The 12,068-nt window shown below is 54.3% G+C and overlaps 1 protein-coding gene across 15 annotated transcripts in view; it reads left to right on the plus strand.

Moving 5' to 3' along the window:
* TRERF1 (transcriptional regulating factor 1) overlaps positions 1 to 12,068 on the plus strand; it is a 212,922-nt gene that overhangs the window by 175,479 nt on the left and 25,375 nt on the right. For 11 of the 15 annotated variants that reach the window (XM_059701666.1, XM_059701665.1, XM_059701663.1 and 8 more), the window contains 8 exons: positions 908 to 954; positions 2,477 to 2,627; positions 3,639 to 3,932; positions 7,042 to 7,480; positions 8,390 to 8,456; positions 9,481 to 9,620; positions 10,583 to 10,686; positions 11,932 to 12,007. In XM_059701666.1, coding sequence (XP_059557649.1) covers positions 908 to 954; positions 2,477 to 2,627; positions 3,639 to 3,932; positions 7,042 to 7,480; positions 8,390 to 8,456; positions 9,481 to 9,620; positions 10,583 to 10,686; positions 11,932 to 12,007 — 1,318 coding nt within the window. The remainder of the gene's footprint in view (positions 1 to 907; positions 955 to 2,476; positions 2,628 to 3,638; positions 3,933 to 7,041; positions 7,481 to 8,389; positions 8,457 to 9,480; positions 9,621 to 10,582; positions 10,687 to 11,931; positions 12,008 to 12,068) is intronic. The other 4 variants (XM_059701672.1, XM_059701675.1, XM_059701674.1 and 1 more) reach the window with 4 other exon arrangements.

Raw genomic sequence — 12,068 nt, forward strand, 5'->3', positions numbered from 1 at the left:
TCTCAGTGCCTTTAAAATGCTGATGTGCACTGTGACTCTCCCAGAGGGGTACTGCATGTAGTTACAGAGATGACACCTTAGCGGCCCACAGGATCCAGGCAGGTAAAGTGAATGAGTGAAATGGCCTGGGATGAGATCAGCAGCAGCGGGGTGACTGCGGTGGCCTGGAGAGCATGTGCCCCACCTAATGGCATCCTTATTCAGGATTTTAACGAACAGTCTGGCCACACAGAACATGTCCGTAGGCCAGGCCTAGCCTGTAGGCCACAGTTATTAAACCTTGCTTGTTTCCCAAATGCATTTGACCACAAAGCAGCCAGCTGTGGGCCGGGTATTGCTCATGGGCCGGCATAGTCCAAGTGCTACCCTCGTATGACAGTGCGGTCGGGGGAGGGGAGGACCGCGACCAGGACAGGTTAGGTGGAGAGAGGGCTCTGATGGAGATTGAAGGCCAGAGATGAACTCCCCTTGATTCTGTTTTGTTAGGGGCTCGGCCCCAGTCGTAACTGAGAGCCTTTGTGATAGAAGAATGAGATGACATGGTCAAGGCCGGGAGAGAATTTCAGCGGCAGGTCTCTGATGTTGTTTCACACAGCCTTCCATTCTGTGTCTCTCCGGGGTTGGGGCCTGGCTATGCACAGTCAGGATTTGAGTCCTGCTGGGCTGTGGCTGGTGGCAGCTCCTAGAGTGGCTGTGGTTAGGGAGCAGTCCCGGGGAGGAAGTCTCAGGAGTGAGCAGCTGTGAGCACGGCCAGTGCCAGGCGGAGAGCAGGCAGTGCCAGGTGGAAAATGGGCAGAGTCCGGGAAGTACGGCCCCGGGGTTCCCCTGCTCAAGGACTCCTCCCGTCAAAAACGCTTTTTTTTTCTTCCTCTTCTTTCTTTCGGTGTCCTGCATGGCTCAACATTAGATGCACCTACCGGATGGCAGAGCCCAGCCAGGGTCCCCTGAGTCAAGGTAGGATGGATGTGAGCTGGCTCATTGGCATTTTGGGAGACTGGGGTTTTTTCCTGCATTGTCCCTCATGATTCATTTCCAAATTCAAAGTCAGTTCCTCAAAGAAGTTTATAGGGATAGTAATAGCAGCTGTTGAGCACTGACTATGTGCTAGGCACTCTATATTATGTGTAATCAGGTAACCCAGCGAGGGTGGGCGTGATTACCATGTGCCCAGATAGAGTGAGCACTCAACCACGACTAGCTATTATTTTACAAACGTGAAAACTGAGGCTCCGAGTTTAAACGTGCACATCAAGTAAGCAGCAAAGCTTGTGTCCTGTCTGCTGTCCATTCTTCAGTCAGTATGTATTGAGTACCTACTGTGTGCCCGGCATGGAGCTAAGCTTTGAGAATGCCACCGTGAACACTTCAGACTTGTTTCCTCCCCTCGTGGGCATCAACACTAATAAAAGAGAAAAATGGTAATTGGCGTACGAGCTACCCTTTTCATTGGCTAATCAGGGCTATATGCAAATTAACTGCCAACTAAGATTGGCAGTTAACTGCCAACTAAGATTGGCAGTTAACTGCCAACAAGATGGCGGTTAATTTGCATATGTAGGCACAATGCAGGGAGGCGAAAGGGAAAGCAGGAAGAGGCCCCTGCCACTGACAGTGATTGGAAAACCAGGGGGGAGCTAAGAGCTGGGGGGCAGGGCAAAGGCGGCCCTGGGGCCGCCTTTGCCCTGCCCCCCAGCCATGATGGGAGAATCAGGTGCCTTTTCTGCCCTGGCCAGTGATAGCAGGAAGTAGGGGTGGAGCCAGCGATGGGAGCTGGGCACGGTCAAAGCTGGCAGTCCCAGGAGCTAGGGGTCCCTTGCCTGGGCCTAAAGCGAAGCCCACGATCGCGGGGCCGCTGCAGTTGCGGGTCCCCGCTGCCTGGGCCGGACGCCTAGGCCAGAGGCGTCAGGCCTGGGCAAGGGGCCGATCCTGCGATTGGAGGGTGATGGGGGTCAATGCCTGAGGGCTCCCAGTATGTGAGAGGGGGCAGGCTGGGCTGAGGGACACTCCTCCCCACACACACCCAGTGCACAAATTTCGTGCACCGGGCCCCTAGTGGTAAATAATTAAAGACGTAGCCAGAACCCAGTGAAGCACTAAAATGTGGAGGCTGAAAGCTGAACCCGAGGCCACGTCTTTAAGGGAAGGTTCTGGAAGAAGTGTGCCTAGCTGACCCTAGAAAGGTAATAATAAGCCACCATAGGAGGAAAAAAACTAGCACCTGAGGCCTGGGACGAAGAAGAACATTTTGTTCAACTCTTGCATGACTTTGAACAAGCCCTTTCCCACTCTTGAGCCTGTTTTCCATCTGTAAATCGGGCTTAGCCCTCTGCAGAGTATTGGGGAGATGCAGTTGGGGCCGTGGATATGGGAGCACTGAATGAATAAAATGGGTTTGTTGTCGGGTGTGAGGTCCTGGATAAATCCGTTCCCCTTCCTCACGTACGTGTCCTCTCTGTCTGTCCCTCCCCTGGAACAGCGGCCAACCGAAAGCAGTGTTTGGGGAACAGATGGATGCCAAGAGCAAGCTGACGTGCTCCATCTGCCTGAAGGAGTTCAAGAGCCTGCCTGCCCTGAATGGCCACATGCGGTCCCACGGGGGCATGAGGGCCTCCCCCAGCCTCAAACAGGTTAGCCGGTGCCAGCCGCCCGCCCTTCCCAGGCCATGTGCTGCTTGCTTTGCTTTGCTGCCATCAGAGAGTGAGCTGAGCCCCGTGCGGGCACCTGGGGAGGCACAGTCCTTTCTTAACGGAAAGGCCTAACCTTAGACGCTGGGAGCCAGTCAGGTCCAGCAGCCCCCACTTCCACCGGCCTCATGAATGAGGGCCAGAATCAGAAGTGCTGGAAACCCTCTTAGGGAACCCAGCCTCCCACCCCCTGGAGAAGACAGCCAAGAAACATGTAGGTGTGATATTATTTTCAACTTCTGCTTAAAGCAGCCAAGACCAAGGTCACGTGGGCCTTCCAGATGAGTAGTCGATGGCCAGCATGTGGCCACCAGGCTGTCAGCCAGCTTCTTCTGTTCTCCAGTGCAATAGTGTTAGACTCTAGCGTCCAAAGAGCTTTAAATGCCTTCAGGATTATCCAGGTAGGATACCCATGTCGTGACCTGTCCAAGCAGTTTGAGAGTTAGATTAAAATTCAAAGAATTTCTCAGTTCTTTGAATACTGTTGAGGAATTAACTCCCTGTTCATCAAAGTGTTGCATTACCCGGGCCACTCCATCTCCTGACCATGCCAGATAAAAGCTTTGTCTTCCATTTAACAGATGAGTAAACTGAGGCCCATAGAATGTATTCAAAGGTCCTACACAAGAGGGTGTGTTTTTGGTTTTTTGCCTGATTACAAATCCATATCAATGTCTTTAAAAGCAGTGACAACCACCAAAAATTTTTAACATGTTTTAATATACAAGTGACACATGGTCAAGATATGTAAAATGTAAACAAGAGAGTGCATGGCCTTGTCTGCTGCCCACTGGCATCCCTTGAGCTGAGGAGCGCAGTTAGCGGGAAGGAAGCTGCCCCGCAGCGGTCCTCCGTCCCCTGCATGACGTCCTGGACCCTGTCAGGAAAAGCAGAGTGATCCCCCCTGTGAGAGCTGCTCTCAGCCCGGGATCAAAGCCTTTATTGTCTGTGTAGGAGGAAGGAGAGAAGGCCCCGCCACCGCAGCCCCAGCCTCTGCCGCCTCCACTGCCACCGCAGCTCCCTCCTGAGGCAGAAAGCCTCACGCCTATGGTCATGCCCGTGTCTGTCCCTGTCAAGCTTCTCGTGCCCAAGCCCAGCTCTCAGGGCTTCGCCAGCAGCGTCGTTGCCGCCCCCTCCGCCAGAGACAAGCCAGCCAGCTCGATGTCGGACGACGAGATGCCCGTGCTCGTGAGGATGACCCTCTCTCCCCCACACTCACCCCCAGGGGCTGTCCCCTGCACGCCTGCTGTGAGTTGCTGCTCTGTCCCTCGTGCCTGGGGCGGGAACATCCCTTTGCTTTCTTGGAGATGGGGACAGATTTTCCAGGGCCACAGGCCTGAGCTCAGAGAGGGGTTGGCCTCTCAGGACTGAGCCCCCAAGGCCGCCTTGAGAATCCCAGCCTTGCCCACACTGCCCACTACCCGGGAACACTCCTGGTCTTTTACCGGCTGATGGTCTGGGTTAGATCCTGAGACCTGAAGGTGTTCCCAGGTTGAAACAGATCTTAATTCAGCTCGTAACCAGAGTTATTAAAATATGCAAATACTGTCCCAGACAATAAAATGCTGTTGCCCAGGGTCCTGTCCACCCCCACCCCCTTCTGGAGCTCTAGACCTCCCCAAATCCAGCAACCAGAGATATAACCCCTGGCACAGCAGGGCCTTCAGGCAGTAGCCCTGGCATCCATTCTGATGGGCAGCCTTACCAGATACTTAACATTTTCTGTATCACACCTGCGTAATATACCTTTGGAGGAGCTAATTGGTTATGGTTCCCAAAGTAATTCCACGGACAGACACCCACCCCCAGCCTCAGGAAAGCAAAGAGATTTGTGTTTCTCACCCACTGTTAAGTTCTCATTCTCTTTCTCTAATTCCAAGTGCTTCATCCAGGCGGCTCAGCCTGGCTCTGTAGCAGAGATCTCCCTGTCTCTCAGTTTGTCTCCCCAGGGAGTCTGTAACTCCTGAGGTTGTCCCCTCCCCACAAGTGGTTTCTGGGTCCGATTTGTCCTTGGGAGAATAGATAGCTACTAGAATTCCAGGAGGCATGAGGGTGGGGCTGACCAGATTAGTAGGGAGGGTAATTAAGAGAACTGGAAAAGTCCACAAAGAGCCTTTTTGGTTCTCTGTGTAATAGCAGAGCCTCAGAAGAGGGGACTGATGGAGAACTCGGGGGGTAAGGAGTCTCATCGCTGGCAGGACTTAAGGTCAGCCACAGGCAGGGCGATGAAATGACAGAGCCAAGCTCCCCCTTTGCCCAGGGAAGTTCCTGATTTGGTGGGAGAGGCGCTGTTTCTACCCTTGGAGAGCTCTCCGCCTGAAGCTGGAGACAGTGAGGTTCCTAGCCCCCCTGGGGTCAGAACCCCAGGCAGCTCAGTTCCTAACAGTGAGGTAAACACCAAGGCAGATGAGAAACGGAAGCCGTGGGTGCAGGGGAACACACCTGGGAAGCCAGAGTGATCAGGGGCTGGGGAGAGAGACAAGGGAGTTTGTAGGAGTTTGCTCAGATCATCATGAGGGAGAAGTGGGGAGATAAGCTGAAGTGGAAGCCTGTAGGTGATATTGAGGAAATGTGAGCAAGGTCCTGACATTTGCTATAAAGAAATGAAAATGCCCAGGGAGGAGCCCTGAGTTCTAGTCCCAGCTCTGCTCGTAGCCAGCTGGGATGCAGGCGGCTGCGACCCTCCCCTCTCAGAGCCTCCGGTTCTCCCCGGACCAGGGCTTGGCCTCACGGGAGAGCTTTTGCAATCTCTCAGTGTGTGTCCCCACCACCAGAGCCTCAATAGCCTGGTGGGGTGGAACACTGTCACTGCTTCCTCTCAAGTGACACCCAGGCCGGACACTATGGGTGGCTTCCCCGGCCCAGGTCTCACAGCCTTGCCTGGAGGAGAACAGAACCAAAGGCTCAACAGAGGAGCCCCAAAGGGACCTCTGGCCCTGGGATCAGAGGTCTGGACTCTGGTGCAGGATTGAAGTCATGTGAGCTCTGCACATGCTCAGATGACCTCATTGGTTACCCAGGAACAGGGTGTAAAATTTCAGGATTGCTCCCCAACGGGTTTCCTCTCCGCGTTCTACTCAGCCCCCCTGTCACTGCCTCAGCCTCAGGCCGAGAAGAGCCCTCTGGTCGGAGAGGAAGCAGCCTGAGGCCTCTGACCTCAGGAGAGCCCCTTGGGGATGAGCTGGGAGCCTTGGGGCTCTCTGCTCCTCCTCCTCTCCCCACCCTCCTGCTTCCCTAGACTGCCCCCCAGAGGCGGGGAGGGCCCCAGAGGACAGACTGAAGCTGAGGGAGAAACAGGAGGGCGCCCCCTGAGCGCTGCAGGCAGCCACAGGGGCCTAGAGAGCAAGGAGCCCAGGACAGGGGACTCGGGCGGGTCACATGGCCTGGAGGCAGTTGGTCACATGACCATGGCCAGCCCTTCCCATCAGCCCCTGCTGCCTTCTACTCAGGCACCAGCCTGGGCTGAGGAATTGCCAGGGGCTGCAGCTGGGGCAGGCACTGGCCTGCAGGACCGGGGAGGGCACCTCAGACTGCCCCCAGCCTTCCTGCAGGTACCTCCACCGCCCCTCCCAACCGCACCCAGCCCTGGGTTCTCCTGGGCTGATGCTGGCACACCGCCCAAGCCTGTCTGTCCAGCTTTGGCATGCCCTGCTTACCTATGGACGTGCATGTGTTGACTTATTACTATACATGTGCCCGTGTGCAGACCTTCCAACGGGCTGGGCTCCGCGGCCGCGATGGGAACTCGCCTGCTGACAGGAAGCCGAGTGGGAGAGGGCATCCCAGATGCGCCTCGGCGTGGGGGCAGCAGTGGGGGCGGAGGCGGGGGGGGGGGGTAGCTTTTAGGGGAGCCCATGAAGAGGGGCCTTCAAGGGCGCCCATGGCTCCTCAGCCCCCAGGGTACCTGGGAAGGGGAGCCAAGGGTGGGTGGCCAGCCCTGGGAGCCGGGTGAGGCCCAGCTGCCCTCGTAGCTGATCCTGCCCCCTCCCCCGAGCGTGTTCTCTGCCCCCCAAGCCTGCCCTCAGGGAGCCTTGGGACTTCAAGGGCCACTCGCTGGATTCCACCGCAGATGGGAATGCGGGATAAGCCATAAAGAATGCGAATTGATTCCTTCTTGCCCAACCACTGCTCCGACCAGCCCCCGCCCGCTCCAGACGTTCGGGATTTCCTCCAAACCCAAGGCTGCTCCTCCTGCAGCCACCTCGTCCGACCATGGACGGGGCTGCTGGGTGCAGCCCGAGGACCCTGGGGTCAGGCCGTGGCAGGGGGTCCCCGGCTGCATAGAGGTTGCCCTTCCCTCAGGCTGTGGAAGCGGCCTGTGGGGCGAGCATTGAACCGGCTCCTTCTCCCGTTTCAGGACGCGCCCAGGAAGCCCCCGCCCGGGGTCGCCAAGGCCGAGCAGCCCGCGCCGCTGGCGCCCACACCCGCACCCGCGCCGGCCCCCGCGCCCGCGCCCGCACCCGCACCCGCCGCACCCGCCGCCGAGAGGAAGAAGTTCCGGCACCGCCCGCAGCCGCTCTTCATCCCGCCGCCCTCCCTCCACCCCGGCCCCGCCTCCCACTCGGGCGCCACCCTCTACCAGAGCCAGCTGCGCTCCCCGCGCGTCCTGGGGGACCACCTGCTCCTGGACCCCGCCCACGAGCTGCCCCCCTACACGCCCCCGCCCATGCTGAGCCCGGTGCGCCAGGGCTCGGGCCTCTTCAGCAATGTCCTCATCGCGGGGCACCCCGGCGCCCACGCCCAGCTGCCCCTCACGCCCCTGACGCCCACGCCGCGCGTGCTGCTGTGTCGCTCCAGTGAGTCACCCCTGCGCCCCTCGGGGACCCCGGGGGTTTCGCCCCGTCTGTGCTGGGCATTGCACTCGGGGGTCTCACTTTTCTGTCCTTGTCTCTTTGCACCACCGACTTCTGTGGCGCGTCTCCTCCGTGGCCCAGGCTCAGTGCTGGTTGCTAGAAAGACTTTTTGCAAAAGCGTGGAATGCTTACCCTCAGAGGGTCACGGTCTAGCCAGGGGCAAACGCAAAGGGGGTGATAATGGCAGCCTCTGTGGGCTAAGGAAACAGGTGACCTGTGCGTACACTAAATCAGTCGGTGCCCTGGAGAATCCAGGGAGGCGCCCCAAATAAATGTGCTAAGATGTCTACATAGGACCAGGTATGCTCTGCAAGACCAGGCCTCACGTTTTAGCAGGAGGGAATCTCAGAGGGAGGGCGGGGTGGGTGAGTGGGAGGGAAGAGATCAACCAAACAACTTGTGTGCATAGATGCATAATCCTTGAACACAGACAATAGGGTGAGGAAGGCCTGGGGCAGGGGCTGGCTAGACAGGGGTCAATGGCGGGTGGGGTTAGGGAGAAGGCATGTAATACTTTAAACAGTAAAGATTAAAAGGGGAAAAAAAAGATGGAGAGACCCGTGGCCGGGATCTCTTTCTGGAGCAAGAATAGTTTTATAGAAACACACAGCTTAGCAGACCAGAGTGCTGCAGGCAGCTAGCTGCCTTCCCTTTCCCTGTGTGGGAATGGTTACCCTAAGACCCTAAGCCAGTTAGCACCACGCTGCGTCCAGCTCCCTGGAGGCCACTGGGAGGAACTGGCATGGGCGGGGTAGGAGGGCTCTGCTGTGACTGCGTAGGTAACTGTTATTTGCTCCAGTTTCTTGAGTGCCCTCCCCCTGTTGACCAGTGACTCTGGTTTTTGTGCTTCAGACAGCATCGATGGCAGCAATGTGACAGTCACCCCCGGGCCTGGCGAGCAGACCGTTGATGTTGAACCGTAAGGAAAAGCCAATTCTTCTGTAGCACAGGAGCCTCAGCTGAGGAAAGGGAGGAGGAGCTCTGAGAAGTGGAGTTCATACGTCTGGGGTGGGAGTGGCCCCTGAGGGAGAGGTTGTAGAAATTGTAGGATCCTGATTATTTCTCTGTAATTTCGTGTTTCAAGGCCTTTGCCAAAGACCAAGTGCATAATAAAGCCTGAGGCCCTGGATTCAGAGAACCTGACGTCCCCATTTCTGGCTCCATGGGCCATCGGGGCTGTGGTCAGATGCTTCCACCTCTCCAGTGACATTGGCGCATCTCTCTCCATCTCTCTGGGTGCCCAGCTCTCTACGAGGCTTCTTCCAAATGTCCTTGCTCCCCCCACCCCCTCCCTAAGCTTCTTGGCCAGCCCTCCCGATGAGCTTGCTGAGTCGTGGGTGGAAGGAGAAGGTGGTTATTTGCATGGAGGAGCACAGAAAAGGGGCCCTGAGGTGGAGTGGGGAGTAGATTGAGTCGGGAATCAGAAAACCTGAGTTCCAGCCCCATTGTGCTACTTGATCTTAATCAAATTAACCTTTGTAGGCTTTAGTTAACTCATTCATTAAAGGGGAATGTTTTTCACTGCCTTGATTATGTCACAGAACTTCGATAGTTTCAGATGAGATAGATGGTTTATGCGAGAGTGACCTGAAAAGAGATAAAAAATGAAATAAGCACTTTGTATCTGTCCCATTTCTCCTGGTTGAATGGTATCCATATGCTCTTGGCAGCTGTTCCCTTGGAGTTAGCACCCTCCATCTCTCAGTCAGAGAGAGAGAGATGAAGCCCAGCTGACTTCTCCCTTGCTTCCCGCAGCATCGCCCCCCAATCTTAAAGCTGTCCCTTATCCCAGTGAAAAGGCCACGCCTGGAATCTAGGGTCACACTTAGGAAATGCCCCTGCATCCTTCTTGCAGAGGAACTGGTTTCCTTCTTTTTAAAGTTCCTAACAGTTGCCCTTGGCCTCTAATTGAAGACCACACTGTTGTTTTTCTTTCATTAAAGGCGCATCAACATTGGCTTGAGATTCCAAGCAGAGATCCCAGATCTGCAGGATGTCTCTGCCGTGGCCCAGGACACACACAAGGCCACATTGGTCTGGAAGCCCTGGCCAGAGCTGGAAAACCACGACTTCCAGCAAAGAGGTACAGTCAAACCTCGGTTCTCGAACGTCTCCCATCTCAAACAGTTCGGTGCTCGACCAAGATATTCCGCCCCCCCCCCCCCCCCCCCCCCCGCCCCCTGTAAAAATGTCTCCATTGTCGACCAAAACTTCAGTGTTTGACCTGAAAACCCTTTCATGCTGATACTTCAGCATAACAAAAAGCATCCTTCAGGCAACAAACAAAGGAGAGAATACTTTTGTTGCTGGTGAAATCACAATTTTAAAACATAAAGAGGCCATCAAGAATGCTAATGTTGTCCTAGCCAGTTTGGCTCAACAGATAGAACATCGGCCTGCTGGGACTGAAGGGTCCCGAGTACGATACCGGTCAAGGGCACATGCCTGATCCCCAGTAGGGGGCGTGCAGGAGGCAGCCAATCAATTATTCTCTTTCATCATTGATGTTTCTAGCTCCCTCTCCCTTCCTCTCTGAAATCAATAAAAATATATTTTTTTAAAAAGGAGTTGCTAAGGGTGGGAAAGTGTTCACAAAACAATCACAGGCAAGTGAATACGTAGAAAAACTGTTGTTGATTGGATAAAGGAAAAGCAGTTGGTGATAGCATTTCCAAGGCAATGATATATGAAAAATTTGTTTAAGGCTAGTAGGGGATGGTTCTATAAATTTAAGAAAAGACGTGTTTATTTATAAATTAAACAGTACATTAGATATGTACTGTCTATAAGAAAGGTTAAAGCGGAATCATTTGAGAGTCTGGAACATATTAATTCAATTAGCATTATTTCCAATGGGAAAAGATGATTCGGTTTTCGAACAGTCTTTCGGAAAGAATTATGTTCGAGAAACGATGTTCCACTGTATTGTCATGTGGGAAGAAGTGAGCAGGAAGGCTTGATTCTCTCACAGGGCCTCTCGCTCCCGGGCCTGTGTGTTTTCCATGGTACTGAGCTCTCTGATGCAGTGGCCTCTTGTTCCCACAGTGGAGAATCTCCTGAATTTGTGCTGTTCAAGTGCGTTGCCAGGTGGAGGGACCAATTCTGAATTTGCTTTGCACTGTCTCTTTGAGGCCAAAGGTGATGTGATGGTAAGGAGCCACGAAAAGTCGTCTTCACAGTTCATATTCTTCATGCCAGGATTCTGAAAAGTATTTTCCCAAATTTCTGGGTTGTCCCATGTACCGTACAACTAATTCATGAGATGATGTCCCGTCAGCGAACCTCCTGTTTCTTATCTCAGTAAGTCAGGATTTAAAAGCCTGTAGGAAAACCCCTCTTAACCAAAATGGAGTGTTTGCATATTCTCGCACCTTTGACACAGTTCTTTGGTTAAACCAGAACTTTGGTGCCATCTCTCCAGAATCAGAGCTGACCATTTGCCCGCTCAACCTGGACTCCGGATGAGGTCATTCAAACACTAACCTTAGTTTCCTCTTCAGTAAATACATGATTCTTGTACCAGATCTAGCTTCCTGCTTTTTTATTTCAAGAAAATCTGAAAGTAAGCAAATGCCCTAATGCTTTTAATGCTTAACCTTCTCGTGAGGTTATTGATACCCTTCAAAGGTTTTGTAGAATGTTGGGGAACTTTCCTTAACCCTTTCAGATTAGTATTGAGGAGCAGCACTTCTCAAACTTTAACATGCACATGAGTCACTCAGGGAACCTGGTTAAAGTGCAGGTTTTTATTCCAAAGTTCTGGAGGTGGGGGCCTTTGCCACCAGCTCCCAGCTATGCCCATGTTGCTGATGTGTGGACCACACTTGGAGTACCACGACGCTGGATCTTGCTCTGCCGGTCAACCATCCACTGCTCAACTCCGCCTGCAGCGTTTTTCTTAAACAGTCAGTGAGGCTAAAGGAGACAGATTTGAAAGGATGTGTGTAGCTAGGTTCTCTGGGAGGACACTGTCTAGTACAGTTATCACTAATACAGCTCCTGATGTTTAGTTGTAATGAAATACGATTTTTCTGCAAAAACAGTTTCAAATCACCCACTCACTTCCTCAGACTCTTTCCCCAGATACTCAGCCTCCATTTAGAGGGGGCCCCACCATCTCTCTGAGACTGGGCCCTGACCAACAAGGGGGGTTGGGGATCTCAGGCCTGACCAACTGGTTGCAGGCATGGGCTGGGGGGTGGTTAGAGTGGCGAGCCCTGTGGGGTGCTGACCAGAAAGAAACTCCCAATTAGGGGGTCTCCCTCTGGTTTGCCTTCTAGTGCCCTCAACCCCACACTCTGCAGTGCCGGTCCCTTTGCCCCCTTAGGCAGATGGTCTCCTGGGGACACAGACCCATTACTGACTCTCGCCTTTTCTCTCCCACGGGTCCGCAGGCTGCTCTGGAAACGCTGCTGCTGCGGAAGCCGGTCAGGTTAAAATGTCACCCTCTAGCCAATTACCACTATGCCGGTAGGTCGCCCGCAGCCCCGCGCCCCCTGCTTCCTGCGAGTGGGCTGTTTGCGTGTTTGGT

Source organism: Myotis daubentonii, chromosome 6 (genome assembly GCF_963259705.1).
Source record: "Myotis daubentonii chromosome 6, mMyoDau2.1, whole genome shotgun sequence".
In the NCBI taxonomy this organism is placed as follows: Eukaryota; Metazoa; Chordata; class Mammalia; order Chiroptera; family Vespertilionidae; genus Myotis; species Myotis daubentonii.